The sequence below is a fragment of the Eschrichtius robustus genome, chromosome 4 (genome assembly GCF_028021215.1).
Source record: "Eschrichtius robustus isolate mEscRob2 chromosome 4, mEscRob2.pri, whole genome shotgun sequence".
Taxonomy (NCBI): domain Eukaryota; kingdom Metazoa; phylum Chordata; class Mammalia; order Artiodactyla; family Eschrichtiidae; genus Eschrichtius; species Eschrichtius robustus.
Genome location: NC_090827.1, coordinates 76158077 through 76180245, shown reverse-complemented (window position 1 = coordinate 76180245; position 22169 = coordinate 76158077). Strand labels below are relative to the sequence as shown.

The 22169-nt window shown below is 39.1% G+C and overlaps 2 protein-coding genes across 4 annotated transcripts in view; one reads left to right on the top strand and one right to left on the bottom strand.

Annotated features, from left to right (window-relative positions):
- PPAT (phosphoribosyl pyrophosphate amidotransferase) overlaps positions 1-14773 on the bottom strand; it is a 36433-nt gene extending 21660 nt beyond the window's left edge. The window contains exon 1 of the mRNA XM_068542898.1: positions 14494-14773. Coding sequence (XP_068398999.1) covers positions 14494-14621 — 128 coding nt within the window. The 5' untranslated portion in view covers positions 14622-14773. The remainder of the gene's footprint in view (positions 1-14493) is intronic.
- PAICS (phosphoribosylaminoimidazole carboxylase and phosphoribosylaminoimidazolesuccinocarboxamide synthase) overlaps positions 1-22169 on the top strand; it is a 51214-nt gene that overhangs the window by 5912 nt on the left and 23133 nt on the right. Inside the window, exons 3-10 of one of the 3 annotated variants that reach the window (XM_068542896.1) lie at positions 667-1050; positions 2187-2276; positions 7449-7520; positions 8341-8712; positions 9043-9108; positions 11180-11316; positions 15448-15514; positions 19352-19549. In XM_068542896.1, the coding sequence (XP_068398997.1) occupies positions 667-1050; positions 2187-2276; positions 7449-7520; positions 8341-8712; positions 9043-9108; positions 11180-11316; positions 15448-15514; positions 19352-19549 (1386 nt within the window). Of the gene's footprint in view, positions 1-615; positions 1051-2186; positions 2277-7448; positions 7521-8340; positions 8713-9042; positions 9109-11179; positions 11317-15447; positions 15515-19351; positions 19550-22169 lie in introns of all 3 variants that reach the window. The other 2 variants (XM_068542895.1, XM_068542897.1) reach the window with 2 other exon arrangements.

The following is a 22169-nucleotide window of genomic DNA, read 5'->3' as shown; positions in this document are numbered from 1 at the left end:
GAAGCACCAGTTATTAATGTGCCTCTTCCAAGCCCTTCATTCATGAATATTCTTGGTTCTCAACCCTGAACTGCACAATAGAATCACAATCCAGGGATGAGGGGTGAGGGCAGTGGTTTATAAAAGCTCCCTAGGAGATTCTGATATGCAGCAAATGGAAACCATTAGATAAAGAAAAAGCATGGGAAGGAGATAAATTGCTCACACCTATCATGAAAAAGTTGTCTTCAACAAGCTGTTTTCTTATGTAATTATATTTATTGCTTTTGACAAATAAATATTACAAAATTATATATTCGACTTTCACTATATACTAACATACATCCCACATACTAAAGGAGTGGAATGGAAGAGAAAGAAACGATAGAGAAGAAAGTTGATCGAAATGTAACTAATTAAAAACACAGCTTTATTAAAGCCAGTCACTGTCACGGTAAGGAACAGATTCAGGTTCTGTACTTCCATTTCCCAACTAGTTTAAGAGAAAAGCTAAGCTATGATTTGCATTCCATCTCCTACAGAGAAAATTACTTCCTTTACTAATGTTGCATCCAATTATTTATCTTAGCTGACGTATGTAACCCATATATCTGTTTCCCTCCCCACCCGGTACAGGTAACTCTACACCAATAATGGAACCCCCTAATAATCCAACTTTCATTCCAGCTGTAGCAAATGAAGGAGGAAAACACTGGACTGTGCCAGAAGTCAGGGCTCTAATAGGCATCTGGTCTGATAAAGGCATACAACAACAACTAGAGGGAACAGTGAGAAATAAAAGGATATTTGAACAAATTGCTGCCGAGCTTCAGAAACTCGGAATAGAGAGAGACTGGAAGCAGTGCAGAACAAAGTACAAAAACTTAAAACATGAATACAAGATTGTAAGAATGGCTCAAGACCTAAGCATGACTAAGAGTATGAAATTTTTTACTGAGTTGGATGCTATTCTGGGACACAGTAAAACAGAAAACTCACAAGAACAGGAATCCCACGATGGAAAGCAAGCCACAGGATGTGCCAATGTAAAAATGGAAGAGGATCAGACAGGTAGGAAGGCAAAGAAAAGTAATCTTAACATCATGCTACCATATAAAAAAATGTCAATACATGAATACAGTCTAAGTTAAATAGGTTTCATTAACTGCTATTCAACAAGCTAATTGCTCAATTTATCATGAAACAGATTTCACATATATTTGATCAGAACACAGAGAATAGTACAGAGTTACATAGAAGGAGGAAAGAAGTTTGAATTTCTAGAAGTTTAAAAAGACCAATTTTAATAAAGCAAAAATGCAATTCCAGATGGCAGAAGTTAAAGCAAATTTTCATACTAGTTGTGGTAAAATCATGAGTAAACAGAAAAGGGGCAGTGAAAAACTTAGAAAAATACAAAACTTGTGAGACTGTAAGTGTGAGTTGTCCTGGGACACATCATAAAGTTCTTCAAAATGAGTTTAACCCAAAGAATTGAGATGCAATATACACAAAGACATGACAGACAGCATGAAATAAACTGCATGAGTTCTAGGCCAGGAGTCAGGAAATCCAAGTTCTAACTCAGTCTCTGTGGAACTTTGAACTCACAAGTCTCTCCTCTAGACCTGACTATGTAAAATGGCGGACTGGACAAGACGTTCTTAAAGACCTCTACCAAACATAATGTTTCTAGATCTTAACATCATTAAATGATGCAGTCTTAATTCTTAAGAGTATGAGTGTGTGTCTACGGGAAAGAGAGGGAAATGATAGAGAGTTAGGATTGGGAAATGGTGGTGAGAAGTCCTAAAATGTTTCACTGGTGGACAAGAAAAGAAACTGGTCTGCTGGAGAACTATACATCTCCCCCATTAAAATTAAAATGTAAAATAACTGGTGATCAAGTAGCCCAACAGCAGCGGCCTGATTATGTTCATACAGTAATTGCTGGAGGTGCAGCTGAAGATGACTGTCAGTTTTATGTCAGAAGACCTAGTAAGAGATTTGTAACACCAGATATTTATAGTGACCTAAGACTAAAAAATATGTTTAAGGATGGGGAATCTAAGCTACAGAAAAGTAAACAACCATAGTTTTTAGTATCAGGTTCACTCTAAAGGGGAAAATAATATATCAGAACTTAAAACACAAATCTGAAAGTGAATAAAAAACAAACCACCATATATCCCACTATGTTCATACAGTCATTGCTGGAGATGCAGCTGAAGACGACTTGGTCAGTAATATGTCAGAAGACCTAAGAGAGACAGATATGAGACAAAGCCCTGGCACAGGTAAAACAATATTCGTTTTTGTTTTTTTTTTTTGGTCTGTGACAAAATACATAAGATGTTATTATAAGATGCTACTACAGACTGAACTGTGTCACCCCCAAATTCGTATGTTGAAGACCTAACCCCCACTGTTATTACATTTGGAGATGGGGCCGTTGGGAGATAATTAGGTTTAGATGAGGTCATAAGGGTGAGGTCTTCATGATGAGTTTTATGGGGACATGTGTATGCATATGGCTGATTCGCTTTGTTGTGCCACAGAAACTAACACAGTATTGTGAAGTAATTATACTCCAATAAAGATCTATTAAAAAAAAAGAACATATACGAGAATGTTATAACATTATGAAGTACTGTTCGATAATACATTTCCAAAATACAGAAATGGAAGGTGGAAATTATTAATGACAGTAAAGTTCCCTAAGGCTGTTGTTCTCAAAGTGTAGCGGCACCAGCATTATCTGGGAACTTATTCAAAACGCAAATTCTTGGGCCCCATCCAGACTCAGAAACTCTGAAGGTGAGGCCCAGCAATCTCTTAAGTACTTCAGGTGATTCTGATATATGTTCAAATTTGAGAACCACTGCCCTGGGGTATAGGGTAGTAAGGGGATGAAGAGTGTGTGTTTCTTCTTGGATGGTTTGCCTTTTACACAAACCAAAATTGGGGGAAGAGGGGATCACTAAGCCCCCAAGCAGAAGCCTAGCCATCACAGACCTTGTATGTAGTCTTTCAGTCCAAAGCTTCATAAAGCCTTGGAAAGTATAAAGACCAATGCTGATTAAAAAATCAGGTGCCCCACGGTCTTGGCAAACTTCAGATAAAAAGCTTGATGGGAGAAAGGATAGCTGCCAGAACACTGACAGGTATAAATGGAGGGAAATTAAGGAGACTAACTAGACAGGAATGTGCAGCTGACTAGAGTGAGACAACAAAAGTAAACAAAGCTCTGTGCTCCTAAGGATTCTTAAGGTATCACTGCAATGGCCCTTGTCATTAGGAGTTAAAGTCAGATTACTACGTATAGTGTTTAATAAGGCAGAAGGATTTCCATGAAAAAAGTTAAAAACTTTAGCATTCAGAAGATGTAAGCTTGTTAGTCCTCTGGAAAACTCACTTAAGGACAACACCTCAAGATAATTTTTTATATGTAAAAGGAAAATATTAAGTCGGATGTAAACTGATAGGTTTTAAAAAGTTGTTTGGTATGTTTACATGTTAGTATGGAATATATTTAGAAAATATGAAACAGGATGTTTAGAGTCATTCTAGAAATAATGCTATTTTAAACTTTCAGATGAAAATAAAAGCAAAGGTATAAACCCACATGGATCTCAGCAGCTAAATACATATGAAAACAATTTAAATAGGCAAGAATTTTAGGCACACCTGCAATATATACCTCTTGATGCACAAGTTGCCAGTCCACTATTTGGAAGATTGTTCTGTTGAGGTTAAAGACATGGATATTTATCTTTAGAAAAAAAGTTCACATCAATAGGTAGAGGTCACCTCATTTTGTTTTTATACATTTTACTAATAAATATTATTATCGGAGTTGCCATTGCTCCATATTGTTAATGTTGACACTTGGTCATAAAACCTATCTCCCAAAAGTAACACTTTCCTACCTTAAAAGTATACTATAAGCTTCTTTCGTATTTCAAATAAAAATCCAGCTAGAGCTGTGGACCCCTGAATTCTGGATAACTAAGTAGTTCCCAACTTAGAACTCCTGGAGATTTTGGTTTAGTGTGTGTTGTAGAGTGGATTCAGGCACCTGTATTTTTAGAGAAGATCATCAAGCACAGCCAGGTTGTCATGGTTTTAGAGAATAATACCGGCAGATGGCTGAAGACAGTAATACATAAAATCCAATTTGATTCCACTCGGGGTAGAAAAATCAGCTACTTCCAGCAAATTATCACTTAAAAAATGTATGACCAATGAAATATGAAGAAATTAATCACTGGAAAGAATCATAGAACTCTTAGGCTATGCCTAAGTAAATAAGTAAAAAGAAATGGCCCATGAAAACTGAATAACTACTTCTTTGGATCTTAAATAAATTTATTTTTCTCCCTGTCTGAGCATAGGCAACAGAGGATAAAAGGAATCAGAAAGCTACCGCGGGAGAAAGGGCTGGTTGTCTGAAGGGAAATTTGTGTTTGACAATCTTATCAGCTAGCTACCTGTCTCTTCTGAATATGGAGAAATTAAATTGCCTTAATGAATCTCCATATCAGTTGCTATTTAAATGAGGTAGAATACCTCAATACCTTGGCATTCTGGCCAAAGTCACTGCTTTCTAGTATAGGACAGTCACAGGTAGATCAACTCAGAGGGGTAGAGACTGGCACATATATCCTATTAGAGGCCACTCTTACCGTCAGCCTAAAAATCACATGTGAAAGACTACATGGTTCTTTTAAGAATAATCTTAAAATTATTTTCCTTTTGTCTGTAGTAAAATGTATTTCCAAAATTAAAATATTCACTACCCTGGCAATTTCACAAAAATTAGCAATGTGATGGCCAGCAGAGGGCATTAAAGTATCTATTAGTATCTCAAAAGGCGTGCCAAGCATTTTGTTTTCTCCAATTCATCTATTTCTTTTAACAGACTGAAGATTAGTCTATAGTTTTCCTTAAAATGGAATATTTAAACACTTCTGTATATTTTGTATACAATTTGGATAAACTTAGCAGTAAAATTATTATATATTGTAATGTACTTTAGTCATATGAAACAGTGTTGAGAACTTTTAAAAAATTATAAGTATATAAAAAAAGCTAAGACGTAGGTAAGCCGATAAATTTAAACACAGGCAACTTGTTAATTAAAAAGGTGTCATTTTTCTAATTCTTACTGTTTATACTTTAATAAACTTTTAAAAAGCTGTGACAAAATAAAGCTTATGTCTGGTCTTTGCCCCTAGTTCCTAGCACAGTTTCAAAACCTTTGGAATTTCTAGTGGTAGAAGTGTTTTGGGTTTTTGTTTTTGTTTTTGTTTTTAATTCTAATGAGGTGATCCAGGGTGGGTTTCTAGGTAGCTTCAGGATGGTCACCAGAAAAACCACCCTTGTGATCAGAGTTGGAATTTTGGCCCAGCCTGACCTCCAGGAGGTAGGTCATGCCATAAATCAATCATGTTGATGAAAACTTTGGCTCAGGTGAGCTTCTTGGATGAACACACTGATACGCTGGGAGGGTGACACATCCTGCATCCTGGACCCTCCCAAATCTTGCCCTACGTGCCTCTTGATTTGGCTGTTCCTGAGTTCTTTTATGATAAAACTGTAATCCTAGGTATAGCACTTTCCTAAGTTCAAGAGTCGTTCTAGCAAATTTATGGAACCTGAGGAGGTCATGGCACCCCCTGAATTTATAGCCAGGCAGCCAGAAGTGTGGCCGGCATGTGAAGTAAAGGCAGTCTTGTGGAAGATTTGAGTCCTTAAAACTGCAGAGTCTGATGCTAATTCTGGGCAATTAGTGTCAGAATTGAATTGCCGTACACACAGTTGGGGTGGACATAACAGAAACTAAATGCTCCTCTTTCCTTAAAAGATACTAAATTTAGGGAATTCCTCCCTCCCCCCCCAACATATGACATTTTACTGTCTAGAACTAATTACTCAAAATTTCTACATAATACCTAATCTCTGTAAATGTTATTTCCTGGAATAGAACGTGTGCCTCAGCCTAGGAACTGACAGTTTTAGTCACGTAAGTAAAATGTTCACTTAAGTATAAATTCATGTTTTGCTGAAATGAGATTTGAGCTCAAAGTTTACCTTGGACTTGGGCTCTCCGAAAGTAACCACTGGGGCAAGGGTAGGGGAAGGGTTTGGGCAAGGAAGGAGGTGGTAGGTGTAGTTATAAAAGGGCAACCTTTTGATGAAACTGTTGAGTATCTTGACCTTGATAGTAAAGACACAAACTTACATAGGTGATAAAATTATTATAGAAGTTAATGCACACTGCAAGTGCACATGCACACATTCACAAGTGAGTATAAATAAGATCTGGGAAATCAGGATCATAGTGGCAGATTGTACCAATGTCAGTATCCTTGAAGTAACAGAATATTATGGTTTATAAAATGTTACCATGGGAGAAAACTTGGCAAAGTTTAGAAGGGATCTCTATTATTTCTTACAACTGCATGTGAATCTATAATTATCTCAATAAAAATTTCAATTAAAAAAGTAGCTTATTAGGTAGCCTTATGTGGCTCCAGAGTACAGCCTGTCATTTGAGGTCTTGATGTTGCCAGAAGCTAAACTTCATCCTAGTCTCATAGTCCAGACATGTCCTAAATAAGAAGATCAGGTCCTATCCTGATATAAATCTCCACATACCCATTGCTGCATATGCTTACTGCCCTCTTAACTACATTTTTGCCTCGCAGATCTACTAATACAAACCTTTGTCTAATTTTACAATAATGATTGCAAGCAACTAGACGCCTAATCTTAGTAATATAGATTTTTTTAAAAATGTCCCAGTGTATAGGAAAGTACAGCTGGGATAAAAGAAGAGTGTCACAGCATTGCTGTACTTCAGCATAACAATCCAACATACCCATATGAGGAGCTCTCCCCAAATTACAAACATCTGACTTGTAAACATCCTAAACATATATTGGTCCACTAGAATAAATCCCTGTTATATTTACCGGGCTAAGCATTTTAAGTTCCTTAAAATATTTATCACTTGTCTGCTGTTAACATCTGAATGTGAAAACTGCTAAAACCACTTAAAATCTTATGAGTCTTTCATTCCTTTATATGTACTGCAATAAGGATCATTCTTAGTTAAAATGAGGATCAAATGAAAAAAGAGATATAAGAGCACTTTGGCAGGCATTAAAATGTAACAATGATAGACGTTACCAAATTGGATCACAAAGCACTTCCATACTCCCAAACAGAGCATACTGCCTTGAGACTTTTAAGGCAGAACACTTCCAACATTTTGGTGTTGGTGGTGAATCCTATAAGGGCATCTTAAAGTTTGGTTACAGATGGCAAATATTCCTGGCTTTGAGGTTACAGTTTTGATGCTGGGATCCAGTCTTACTACTTTTTCAGCACAATCTTCAATTGCAAAAGTAGATTAGGGTTCTGTGAACAACAAATTTAAATTGCTACTGTTTGTTTTCTGACAGAGGAAGACACTGTAAGTACTGCCTCAGAAGAGGTGGGCGGCCCTACAGCACTGCACAGTATCACTGGGTCAGGTACAGCATATACATTGTTGAATTTTAAAGGTTCTTTTGATACTGAAAATCTAATATATACCAGTTTAAATAGCTACAGGGAAGATCTCTGTTATGTATTATCCCAAATGCCTCATTATACCTGAGTTGGTAGAGAATATGGTAGGGAGTAAAGAAAATGTCTATTCCCACTTCTTTTTTTAAGTTAATTAATTTAATTTTTGGCTGCGTTGGGTCTTCGTTGCTGCGCACAGGCTTTCTCTAGTTGCGGCGAGCCGGGGCTACTCTCCGTTGCGCTGCGCGGGCTTCTCATTGCGGTTGCTTCTCTTGTTGCGGAGCACGGGCTCTAGGTGCGCGGCCTTCAGTAGTTGCGGCGCGTGGGCTTCAGTAGTTGTGGCTCACGGGCTCTAGAGGGCAGGCTCAGTAGTTGTGGCGCACAGGCTTAGTTGCTCCGCGGCATGTGGGATCTTCCCGGACCAGGGCTCGAACCCGTGTCCCCTGCATTGGCAGGCAGATTCTTAACCACTGCCCCACCAGGGAAGTCCCTATTCCCACTTCTTACTAAAAAAATCTGTAAATACAGAGACTCTCCATATTCATAAATATCCAATGAAGAATACCTATTGATGAAAAGCAGCTAAATTATTCTCACTAATATTGGGGATTAGTCTGCCTTATAATTTAAAAAATATTTTGTTTGCATATGAATATATGACAAAAATTGATCCTTATACTGAAATTCTCAGTGCTTTACATCAATCCAGGTTGTTTTAAATGAATGATATTCAAATACAGGATGTATCTAAAAGTTTGAATAATTGTAACTCATGTCGATTCATAGGTAATCATATTCCTTTAGAAGATGCTAAAAGTCATTTACAGATTATAACAGTGAGCGACACAGAGGCTGGAAAACACTGGTGTGACAATGAGGTCAGAGCACTTATAAACATATGGTCTGACGAAAAAATTAAGCAAATGCTTGAAGGGGCCACAAGAAACAAAGAAATATTTGAGGAAATCGCCAGAAGACTAATGCAGTTTGGAATAGACAGAGACTGGAAACAATGTCGTACCAAATACAAAAATTTAAAATATGAATACAGAGTTTTACAAAAGAAAAATGGCAACCCTCAAGGAAAAATGAGATTTTATGAAGAAGTTGATGGCCTCCTAGGACAACCATCTCTCAGAACTGCCAAATGGAAACATGGTAACCTTGGAATTGACCCTTTCAAAATGAAAATACTATAAACTTTCCCCTTTGCATTTAACTTAGCAAGAAATTCTTCAATAATAAATTCCTAACACTATTTTATGTTCAAATGACCCCCTAAATTATTATAAATCACATACCTAATATAAGTCAAGAATTTCAATGTCTTTTCAAATCTTGTACCAAAATATTCCTAATTCTTAAACTCATTTCTTCATCTGTCCAACTGCTTAAATGTTCTAACTTTAGTGTACTTGAATGCTTGAAGACTAATGTATTTTAGACGATGTCATATAATGATTCTTCTCCTATGTTCTCTTGTTTAAGAATTATTTGAAAGTCATACCAAAAACCCAAGAACTTTGAGCATCAAGAGAAAAGCACATGAAGACGGTAAGAGTCTGAGAAATGCCAACTTTTTCCACACTGAGAAAAACTTCTGTAGCTTTTTCCTGATAAGAGATGGTTATTCCTGTCCTTGACAAATTAGACTACATTGTTTATGAGCTGTGTGAGAGCAAAAAATGCTGAAAAATGATTTCTTTCATAGCTTATTAAGAGTGCAAGTAAGAAAGTAAACAGAAACTTTCCCAGATCAGAAATTTCTGCACAACTATGCATTTATCGTGAGCCTTTAAATTACACTTTTCAGTGATTGCTATTAGAAGACTAGGGTATAAAAGGAAAACCCCCCACAAACTAGTAAGTTCTGAATTTTGGTTTTCTCCAAAGGTAGCCAGCAATGGCTGTAACATTTTAGTATTGATAATTCTACAAATAAGCCAAACGCAGAAGCCAGCTAATTATGGAGCTGTAATTCCAAACTGACCCATTATAAGTATCAGGAAAGGTAACATACTATAGTATAGCACAGAGAAGAAAAACGGAGAATATAAGAAAAAGCACTGGTCTGAGACTCAGAAAACCTGAGTTCTAGTCTCTCTACCCGAAAAATTCAACACGGAGCAAATGACTGCATCTCTCTGGATCTCTATGATGATCCAACTTTAGCATATAGATTTATAATTTATCGAATTGTTTTGAGTTCACATAAATAGTTAAAGAGCTCAGTTTTTACAAAGTGAAGACATCTATGGAACTACTACTCAAGTCAAGATATAAAACATTACCAGCACCCTAGAGGCCCCCCTTCATCATTAATCATCCTCTTAGCCCCCATAACGGTTATCAATATTCTGACTTCCATCACCACAGATTAGTTTTAGAATCATACAGTATGTTCTTTTTCTTTAGTATGTATTTTTTCATGTCAAGCTTCTTTTATACAACATTGTTTGTGAGATTCATCCATGATTTTACTTGTAGCAGGAGTTTGTTCTTTTATATTGCTGTAGAATTTTCCATTATAGGAACGTACATCCCACTACCTTCTTTATCCAATGTTTCCAAATTGGGGCTACTATGAATAATGCTGCTATAAAAATTCTTGTGCATGTCTCCCAATAAACATATGTATGCACCTCTGTGGAGTATACACCCAAGAGTGGGATGCAGGGTCACTGGGTATGCATATATCCAGGCACTGTTCTAAGCACTTTATATATTAACGCATTTAATCCCTACTACAACCCTATGAGGTATAGGTGTCATCATCATCCCCAATTTACAGAGGAGGAAATGGAGGCATAGAGAAGTCTGTGCTGTTGCTCCGTTGCCTCTCTGTGAGGGGCAGGGACCACATCAGCCCTGTGTAGTACAGTATTCCTAGTGTCTATCACAGTGCCTTGCATACACACAGGAAGAGCTCAACAAATATTTTTTGAATAAAGTATTGGAGAATAGCAGGAAGCCACTGCCCCCCAGCCCTGCCAACAATGCTTATACCTCAAGTGAGCTGAAGATTTTATTCTCCACTTTTTGACATAAATTACAAATCAGACGAGTTGCCCCATGTTTGCCTTCTCTTAATGCCCTTTAATGGATACGCTATTGAAAAGGGAAACTGCTAAGGATTAACCACACAAAAGTATCATTCCCAATACACTGAATTGTGCACTGGACCTTTAAAATACATAAGTCTAGCCCAACAGATAAGAAACCAGACTCAGAAATTAAGGAGACTTGACCAAGATCAAACTGTTACTAGCAAACTTGGGACTAGATTTCAAGTCTTATGTTAAAGAGGCTGTTCCCAGTACTCACCAGAATGACAAAGCAGTAGTACTTTAAGACCCTTTTGGGGATAAGTCACTTTTCCAACTAAGGGAGTGTAAAACACTATAGGAATGTAACACGTCTGGTCATTATTTCTAAGAGATAAAAATCAAAAAAGTTAACTCCAGCCTTAATATGCAACTCAAAGCAAGTCCTCTGATAATCTACTCCTGTGTTCTCCAACAAACTAAATGAAGATAACTGGGAACTAATTCCCCAGGTTGGTCTGAGTGCATCTCTCTATCTCGCAAGTGCCTTTCTAGTGATACGTTATATACTCTGTTTGCAGAACCAGCGGCAGTATCTCTTAAGAAAACTGCTCCTGAGATCACTGCAAATCAGTTTCCTCAAAGAACAACAGAACCAAAAGATTGTACAGAATGTTTTTGCAGTCAGGAGACCCCCTACGTGACCCAACTTCATCAGGTAAATGTCATAAATTTTTAGAAAAAGTATGAAAATGTTTATCAGTTGTAGGGTTCAATTCCTAACCCAGGGAAATGATAATTCACTGAAAGGCATTTTCGTCTCCTAACTAACCAAGGAAAGGCTAACTAGTTGATTCACGGGATAAATCTATGAAATTTTAGTAATTCCTTTTATGGAATCTTCAAATATGTCCATGTCATTCTAGTCTCCATAAAATGTGACTGTGGTTTAAAGATGAAGATTTCTGATCTGTGAGGGGGTGTGTGATTTGTCCGGAACTCTGCAAACCACTGAACTAATATTTTTAGGGCTGAAAAAGCACTTGGTGATTATATGAATCTGGCATAAACAAGCATGCACACACAGTTTTACAGCTGAAGAGGACAACTAGTTAGTTTAACGTTGAAAAGTCCCCCTGACAGAAAGTAGAGCTATGGTATAAATCTGCAAATAGCCAGACTACTAAAAAGAAGTACTTCTGGACAAACCCATCTGAATTAAGCATCCAGTACATGACTGTCTAGTAATTGATACTCCATTTGTTTTTATATGTAAAATACATAACATTACAACTTTCAGGTGTTCTGTTATTCCTGACACTAAATGTCTATGCCTAAGACAAAAACAGAACCAAATACAATGCAAAAGTGATAGAAATTTCACCTTCTAGATTCCATGTCTTAGGAAGAAAACGTGTAAGGCATAAACCCCTTCATCAAAAATGGGCAAAAAAAAAATCAATTGAATCTTGTTGCTGTTGTTTTAAAACTAGCCATTGAGTGGAGGAGGGTGAGGAGGTAGATAGAGCCTTCTGCAACAAACCACCACTTGCCAGTGTACACTGTATATAACTAACTCTATATTAAACTATAACAACCTATCTAGGCTTCTAATTTTGACATTCCTTGATTCAATGCCATATTAAAACATTTTTTGTTAGTTTATTTTATTGAAGTATAGTTGATTTACAATGTTGGGTTAACTTATGCTGTACAGCAAAGTGATTCAGTTATACATATACATACATTCTTTTTCATATTCTTTTCCATTATTGGTACCACAGGATATGGAATATAGTTCCCTGTGCTATACAGTAGGACCTTGTTGTTTAACCATCCTATTAAAAGCATTATTTCTTAACCTTCGACCCCTACCTACGAGCTTAGAGAAGCAGAAGATTTTATCTTCTAGGCATAAAGAAGTTTCATATTCTTGGAATCAGAATCAGTTTCCCTAAAGGGTGAGGACTTTTGCTAATTTAAAATTTTGAATTGGATAGGATTATGGGTAAGAACCAGCCCTCTCAATGAACCTTAATGATTCTATGCCTACACAAGAAAAATTTAAATAGTTTTCCATTAACACCTTTCTTCCCCAGAAGCTACTGTTTTTCTTGCCACTGTTATTGAAAATATCACAAGGTCAATTTTCAGTACTACAGTTTAACAAATACTTGCTCCATCAAATAAGCAGCCTGATAGAATCCATTTAATTTTCTCTATCATCATGTAGTAATCACATTTTTATTGCCCTTACCTTGTATTATCTTATCTCATAATCCTTTCACTTAAAAGCCACTGCAGAAAAGTGCATGTAATTAGGAATGAAGTTATTCATTAAAAAGAAAAAAAAAATCACCCCCCTTTTCTTTACACACACATTTAAAGAGGAGATCTTGGGATGAACTTTCTGAGTTATTTTAGCTAAAAAATAAATAGTTAAAAAAAAAATTCAAGGTCAGTTCATTTCTTTCTCACAGACCATCAGGCAACTCTAAAGATCCCTTGTTTTTTATACCTCTTCCCATGACAGAATATCCACAATAACTTCTCCGAAGAATGTTATAAACTAATGTTGCTCTGGACTACCATATGAATAGCTTTTAGTTTTTCCTTGGATTATATATAATCCTCTCAATAATGTAAATGTATTTTAAAATAAGATTTCTATTATGGTCAACCCACAATTATCCAAGATTAGAGTAAGTCAAACTAGAAATATTCTTTTTGATTCATCCCAGATTCTAAGTTACTCTCAGCTCTTAGAAAACAAGGAGTACACAAGATGTGAAACTCAAACTCAAGTATTCAGGACCCTGGAAAAAGCAAAGAGACTACTTCTAATTTAAGTTTGGTGAGGGAAAGCTAATCATTTGGAATGCATTTATACATATTGCTCCCATACTGCTGATAAGCGTTGTTGCCAAGTTCCTTAACTGTTCTAGAAGTTGTTGCTGAGGTATTGCCTTATGGAAACTTTGTAATAGTTTCAGTGATAATGCCAAACTTAGGTTTATATTTCTTAAAGAAATTGTTTATATCAACTTCCAGTTAGTTCAGTTAGTAGAAAATGGAAAGATCACAGAAGCAGTTATTTTTTAACTCAAAGGATCTATCAGTTTTTCAAAGTCAACGTGTATCTTGTCAGACAGGAACTACTCTCCTCTCCCTCTTTTAAAGAGGGGAGTTATTTTGGCATTTCCTTACTACCAACCTTTTCATTCGTTATCTAAAACGTTTACCAATGAATTTTTTGCAGATATACTATTCCCTGTGATTGGGTTATTTTCTGTTAATTCATATGAGATCTAGAACCGGTAGTTCCTTTTGAACACCAAACTAATTCAGCTTCCCCGGGTTTGAATCCCTAAGTTCCCAATGCCTACGTTCAAATACACAATCTGCCCAGTAGCTCTGCCCTTGCAAACAAAAGCTTGCGGTGGCTGCAGGCTCCGCGCGAAACCTCAAGGTGTATTGTAGGTCCTGGACCAGCAGTCACCCAACACAAGCCTATCACAAGAACCGCTCCAGGCTCTGGGAGATTAAAACCCGCAAGCAGTCAAGAAAGAACCTCGACTGGGCTAGTCCAAGCGAGTCGGAGCCTTATAAACTGGCCAGACCAAGGAGGGGTGCACGACACCGGAAGAGAGGGGAGAGCCCCTAAAGAGCATGAAGAGTTGCGGGGGACAGGCTGAAATCCAGGGAGGCAAGGTAGCCCCCTCGCCCTCCTTGGCAATCGGTGGACGCCACCGGCAGGTACCCGTCCAGGTAAGAGAGAGATCCGGCCTCCGGTCCTCAAGCGCCCGCGAGACCGCCAACACCGGCCGCGGGAAGCGGCTCGGGCAGATGGAGAAGCACACGCGCCGCCATCCCCACCCCTCACCCAGTCGCTCACCGGTGCTGCAGCCCCACGAGTCCCAGAGTGATCACATGCGGCACATCTAGCTGCGTGGGCCACTCTCCTGAGGCGATGCATCCGAACACGCCACATTCCTCTCGGACCCCCAACTCCTCCAGCTCCATGTCGCCGCCGAAAGCACGTGGAGGGACCCGCCGCTGCAGCAGGGGTCTAAGCAACCAGTTGTTCGTTCGGCCTGTGAGCCTCAGAAGCTCGAGCCAGCTGCAGCCGCTTCCTAACCAGCTGCTCGACCCTCGCTACTGCGGCGGCGCGTGCTTTCCCTAAGTGAGAGTGATTAGCTCGCCCACCGCCACCCTGCCCCGCCCCTACAGGCCCACCAATGAGCGAGGACGGAGGGAGAGGCTCCGCGGCTGAGGGGCGGAGTCGAAGGCCCTGTGGGGGTGGAGCTAGCCCTCCACCGGAGCCCTGGGGGAAGATCATTTTTCTGCACGTGGGAATCTCCGTTATTTTCCAGCACCCAAGACTGAGATGATGAGACTAGCGGGGTTAACGTCATTTCTCTCCTAGAGGATGTAAATTTTATATGTCCCTCCCCACATGCTTTCCCCCCGGCCGTCACTACTTGGTATGCTCCAACCTCTGAGCCACTCTCGCTGCCGAGGAGGGGGCCAAGTCAGCGAGCTGCTGTAGGGTGGGGAGGGGCCGCCAGTGCGCGCCACTTTTCCTCTTTTCTGGAACTGCGCCCGCGCAGGGCGGGGCATGGTCCGCGTCGCTGCGCCTGCGCGGCGGGAAGCCTTGCGGGAGGCGCTAGCTCCCGGAGTCCAAGTTCCTCTCGGTCCGCAGAGACCCCCGAGGTTCCGTCACCGCGGTGGTGCTCGAAGAGACCGCGAGGGGGCACTCTGGGTTACGCGGCCCCGCCGGGGGCGTGTCTGTGGGCCGTGCCTCCCTTCCCAAACCCCGTGAGCCTCTCTGATCACTCCTCTTTTCCAGAGTCCTGCGTCTCTTCCTAGAGCTGCCGCTGCTTCCAGACCACTCCGGATAATGGCGACAGCCGAGGGTGAGTAACAGGCGTCCCCAGGACTTGGGACTCCCTGCCATCCACGGTCTTCCTGCCCCTCTGCCTTGAGCTCGAGGGTTCACGCCAGCACGTGCGCGCTCCGCGGCCCCGACGGCAGCCTTCCCCGGGCAGAACCCGGTCTCCCTGCACCCGCCCCTCTAGGCCACTGGGCTGGCGAGCACGTGGCCCAGGCGCTGCTGAGCGGTGCGTCGGAAACAAAGCGCTCCCGGGCCTCCGAACTTTCTGAAACAAACAGAACTGCTTCTGGGATAGGGAAAAGGCGCAAAGGGTCATTAGGAAGAGAAACGGCCAGGGGTTGGAGAGGTGCTTGGAAATCGCGTTTGCAATCAATAGATATTGCAAAACAATCGCAGGAGCATCTAGTGTTGACTCTTGAAACCAAAGTCTTGCTTTCTCCTGTTAGGCTAATAATAACCTGCTATTCCGGAAAGTTAATAATTGAACCTTCTGAAAAATTTGCTATTTTCTGTGCAGATTTTGTGTGTGTTTTTAGCCTTTTTATGCCAGTGATGGCTTTGGAGAGTTACAAAACCACCAGGGAAAAATTTCCTTCCTTCACTTTGCACTTATTATATTACATATTTATATAATCATTTTGGCCACTCGTGATTAGGATCCTCAGGAAAGATCGTTTGTGCTATTTTTACTGTAAAACGTTGTCTCCCAGCCCCCATACCCTATTTCTAAACTTACGGTGAACCAAATTCCTTGTGTTGCCCGGTCACTACATTCTCTTCCACATAGAAAAATTAAATTTAGGTAAAAAACTATAGACTAAACAAAATGGTCCTGGTAACAAGTAACAGCTCCATAAAATAAATGCATTAGACCAGACTTTTCCCTGCCATACCTCTAAACTGACAGATCTCTAAAATCTTTGCTCTTCCACTTCCTTCCATCTTGCTTTTTTTTTTTGGCAGGTTAATTTTTCCAAATTTTCACTTTTATGGTTTCTAAATGGCACTTCATTGCCCAAAAACTGTTCTCTGGCAATGTGAAAACTATTGAAATCCAGTCTGAAGAACCTTTCATTCACATCCTGCATACTGCTTCCTTCCTACCTCTTCAACCCTTACTTAGGTTTTTCTCTCTTATGAATCCTAAGCCTACATTCCAGGCAGGTTAATTCGCCAAGTTTACTCTTCTCTATGTTTGTTTTTGCTGTTTCTTCTAGAACAGTGCTGTCTAATAGAAATATAATGTGACACTATATGTAACTTTGTTTTCTAGTAGCCACATTTTGAAAAGTAAAAAGAAACAAGTGAAATTATATTTAATATATTTTATTTAACCCAATAAATCCAAAGTAGTGTCATTTCAACACGTAATCAATATAAAAAATTGTGATTTTTGCAAACCTTTTTTTCATATTGAAATTCACTGTGTATTTTACGCTTAACTTAACATCATCTCAATTTGGAGTAGCCGCGTTTCAAGTATTTCATAGCCACATGTGGCTAGTGACTACGTTATTGGACAGCACAGTCCTAGATGTTCTTACCTCTTTGTAGAAGTTCTGTACTTTTCAGTACTCTTAAATGTCAACTCTATGAATTATTCTCAGTCCTCATCAATCTCTTCTGAATTCATCTATGAATTTGTAGCAGGCATTTTGGCACTTATAGCAAATGTCTCCTATGATGTTATGTTATTTCTATCCATTAGTTGAAATTCCTACCCTGTTTAAAAATTAAGTAATAAATACCGATTCAGGGAATTCCCTGGCGGTCCAGTGGTTAGGACTCCTTGCTTCCATTGCAGGGGGCACAGGTTCGATCCCTGGTTGGGGAACTAAGATCCCACAAGCCGCACAGCGAGGCCATATGTAAATAAATACATACGTACATACCGATTCAACTAAATCAAGAGAGAGGAGCAGTAGGTACGAATTATCTAACCCAGGCAACATCTTAACTTTCCCTTCTTTTATCCCCCATATTGAATCAATTGTTATAAAAACTTTTACCTTTTAAATATCTTGAGTCTTACCCAACTGCTTTTTCTTTAGACCAGGACATTTTTTGCCTGGATTGCTGCCACAGCATCGTAAGTGGTCTCTCAGTCTCTAGTTTTCCTCCACCCACCCCCTCCTCATTTCATGCTCCACACAGCAGCCATAATGGTCTTTCTAATATAGAAACTCTGTCATTTTACTGAGGTACTTAAAAGCTTTATAGTTGTTCCTAGGATAAAGTGTAAACTCAATCAGCATGGCTTGTGAGACCCGAAGGGTGAGTAGTGAAATGGAAGGGAAGGAAACAGTGTTTCAGGCCTAAGGAAGAGCATGTTAGAAGCCTGAGAGGAGGATATAGAGATTCAGTTACAAAGATGGAGTTCTAGGAAGGGAATAGAGAAATCTGAATTTGGAGCCCTGAGCTGGGACTCCATTCTTGGAAGGACCTTTTAAACCTTGTTAGTGAATCAAGACATTACAATAAGAGGATGGGAATTCATCCTCTGAATTAGGTACCCTGCAGTGGCAACTATTAAACTGAATTGTAACTGTTTTGTTTACCTTCACTAACTGGTTATATGACCCCTGCCCAATTCCTCAGGCTTATCTCCTGCCTTCCCTTTCTACTCCTTAGCTGCTACCCTATCCTGCTCCCACCCCTTCACCCCCAACAGCAATGTACACACACAGTGCTCCAAACATACTGAAGTTCTGCCAGGCGCTCTTTCATCCCCTGGTCTTTTTCACCACCACTCTCTACCCCTTGCCATCTTCCAGCTAAATTTTGACTATTCCTCAGATCTCAGCCTAATCCTCACTTTGTTCTAGACTTCCTTCTTTGACGTCTAGACATCAGAGGTTAGGTTAAGTGATCCTGCTATGAACCTGTGATCCCATAGTCTGTGTATTTCTCCCATTATACTGATTATGATGTTTAATTTCAGCTTCCCTCAGACTCCAGTCACTTGAGAGCAGGAACTCGGTTTACTGGTACATCCCTAGTACCTGGCACATGGACACTAAAAAATGCAGATACTGAGAATGAGTTGATGTTCTGGGAGAATGAGGGGTGATTTCTTCTCTTGGAAATTTTAAGTCCTTAAATGTCTATTATGTCTGATCTTCATCGAAATCATTCTTTCTAATGACCCAAGTCTACTTTTCTTTAGGTCTGATGACCTGCATCAAAATTGGATTCTCTTGTCCTTACTTCTCACAGTTTTCTATAGCTGTTAGTGAGGAGAGGGGATCAAGGATGGGGGGGTGCTTCCAAATGGGCTAACTTCAGTGGGTGGAGGTGCCCCCTTTTGCACATTAGCTTGAAATCAAGAAACACATCTGGCTGAACTTTCCCATTTTGCCTGCCATGGAAAGCAGAAGACGGGAAAAATACAGCATTTTTTTCCCTGCAAGCTAGTTTAGTTATTGTATTGTGAGAACATATATGAAACTACTCATGTTGTTGCATTAACTTTAATGTATTTTAACTAATTCTACTTCAGTTCTGCTGTGAGAGAGGCAGGTTGATGGTGAAAAGAGCACGACACAGCATTAGATATCGGAAGACAGGGTTTTTTCTGGCTCTGCTATTTCTTAACTGTGTGACCTCTACTTTTTGATACTTAGTTTCCTAATCTATATAATTATTTACATAATTAAAATTCGTCACAAAATTTTATGAATGAAATTGATGATGCATTGAAAATTGTAGAGTGTAAGGTTCTGTGCAGATGAGTTCATTTTTATTAAAATTATTTAATTACGTTATGTTCACTGATTCATCGTTCTAGACAATTTAGTCTTCTAAATTATCTTCTCTACGAAACTTCCTGAAATCTGATGTTTCTGTTTTATTTCCACAGTACTGAAGATTGGTAGAAAACTCTATGAGGGTAAAACAAAAGAAGTCTATGAATTGTTGGATAGTCCAGGAAAAGTCCTCCTGCAGTCCAAGGACCAGATCACAGCAGGAAATGCAGCCAGAAAGAATCACCTTGAAGGAAAAGCTGCAATCTCAAATAAAATTACCAGTTGTATTTTTCAGCTGTTACAGGAAGCAGGTGAGTGGCTCTCCTAGTAGCCTCCCCCTTCATGTTCTTTCTCACGTATACATACTGGTCCTTTTCATGGGGAAATGACATTATTTGGATAAATAAGATGTTGATTACCAGTTGATTTATTTTTTTTTCAGTTGTTATATAGGAAGCAGGTAAGTGACTCCCGCTACAGCCTCCTCCCTTTCACACATACCACTCTGATCTCTTTAATGGGGAGACGGCATTATCTGGTTTAACAACATGTTTGGGGATGTCTCACATGCTAAACTTATTTAAATTAAACCAGAAACTTAAATTTCACTGTAACACTTTACTTGGTTTGGAATTACTTAAGTAGTATCATTCAGTTAGTTAAAAGGAATCTTAACAGTTTGCTACAGTCTTTGTCTGGCATGTATTTCTGCAACTTTCCTCTGCTAGGACATCTTAGGAGAGGCTTACCTGTGAAGGAACTTAAGGAACTTAACCTGTGAAAGAAGCACATTCTGGTGTTTGGCAGCTCTAACTGATGAATTGAAATTTAGTCCCTAAAATTCTATATAAATTTGCTCCACCTGTTGGAGATTATACAGAACTTCAAATCCCTCTTCTACTTGAAAGCCCTAAAAAGTAATTGAAGACTGCAACCTCGCTTTCTCATCCTGCCATTCCCCAAGTGAGAGATTTGGACTAGATCAAGATCTGCAGGGTTACCTCCTGCTCTAAAACTGAATGAAGACTATTTCCAATAGAGAAATCTATTCGAAAGATGAAATTCAGATCAAAACATTCTGTGGAGGGCATTTGGAGTGAAAGAAGGGAAATTAGGATAACGGTTTTTCTGCAGGAATTCAGGCAAAAGCTGATCGGTCTGTAGTGTATAAAATCTCAGCCAGCAAAAGATTTGAGCTCTTTGCCTACAGTGTAAGAGATTTTGTGCCTTGGATCATTCAACGTGTGAAGCGTCCAGTTCCTTATCTATAAAGTAAAAGCTTTGTTCTTTATCATTCCGGTTCTAATTTTACAGTTTAATAATATTGTCTCCTTTTACTTCCAGTATTCCCAGTTGCCCTCACATTTCTTAGATTTTCCAGTAAGCATTAATCTTAATTATTAGTAATTAAAATTAATTAATTACTCTTTCTTAAATCCAAAGGGGAATTTAATACCTTTGTTTCCAGTGAAGATAGATGTGCCTTCCACAAAATAACAAGGTAATTCAAGTTAAACCCATTCCATCAATACAGAATAGGTTCTTGAGTAGTTTTGCCTCTTCCAAAGTACCCTGTTTCACATTTTTAATTAATGTGTAAAAAATATGTTTACTTGACAGCCTAAATTGTCATCCATATCATAAATCCCTCTATGCATTGAGGGTGAAAATATTGCTGTAAATTTAAAGCACCTCCCTCAGTTCATAACTAATACAACCCAGGACTTTTACTTCAAGGCCTCCTTGATTGGTGGTTTCCCAATGACTGAGTAGATTTCTAGAGAGAGCATCAAACTAATATTAGGTTTCTTTTGCAGTACAAATAAGTGCTCCATTTTTTAACCTCACAAGTTATCTCCTCCCCATACACATTAAAATGGTTTATAGTTGCTAGACACTATAAGCTCTTAACAATACAACTAGCTTCTGTGTCCCCATAGTAATTGTACCCCTCTATGGGATTATATATATGCATTTAAGTAATGGGGGATAAGTACAGGCCCAAGTTTTTATTTGCTTATTTAATATGGCACCTATTCAGTGTACTTGCCAGGGCTTAAGAACAGGTGAATTAGGGTGATATAGTTTTGACTCTCAAAGTCCTGCATGCAGCTGGGAAGGTTGGTCATCCATGTGAAGTACTCCAGCAATCATCTATTTGGCATACTTAACATAGCTAAAACTTACTTGGTTCACAAGAAATGCTGAAAGGTGTTTTCCAGGTTTTATATACTGTGGAAAATCTAAGGTTTTAAAAATTCTTAAACAGATGATTAGTTTTGGGTATGGATTAAGAGTTCTATTAAGCCTTATATAATTTTTACTTGCTAGTAGTTAAATGCTATGTCTAGTTGACCATCAGTGGTCTATTTAAAACTGCTTTCTTGGGGCTTCCCTGGTGACGCAGTGGTTAAGAATCCACCTGCCAATGCAGAGGACATGGGTTCGAGCCCTGGTCCAGGAAGATCCCACGTGCCACGGAGCAACTAAGCCCTTGCGCCACAACTACTGAGCTCACGTGCCACAACTACTGAAACCCACACGCCTAGAGCCCATGCTCCATAACAAGAGAAGCCACTGCAACGAGAAGCCCGTGCACTGCAATACAGAGTAGCCCCTGCTTGTCGCAACTAGAGAAAGCCTGCGTACAGCAACGAAGACCCAACGCAGCCAAAAATAAAACTAAAATTAAAAAGTTATAAGTTTATTAAAAAAGTAAAATAAAACTGCTTTCTTTATAAACAGGGATATATTCGAAATTAAGATATTTCTAGAAATTCGAATGGAAAAAGCACCAGAATGAGAATCAGTAAATCACAATTCTAGTTTTCTCTTTGTCACTCATGAGCAAACTATAAAAGACTGTATTATACATGCTGTACCTGAATTTTGAAGTTCCTGAATTTAGTCTCATTACTAAAAAATCAAAAT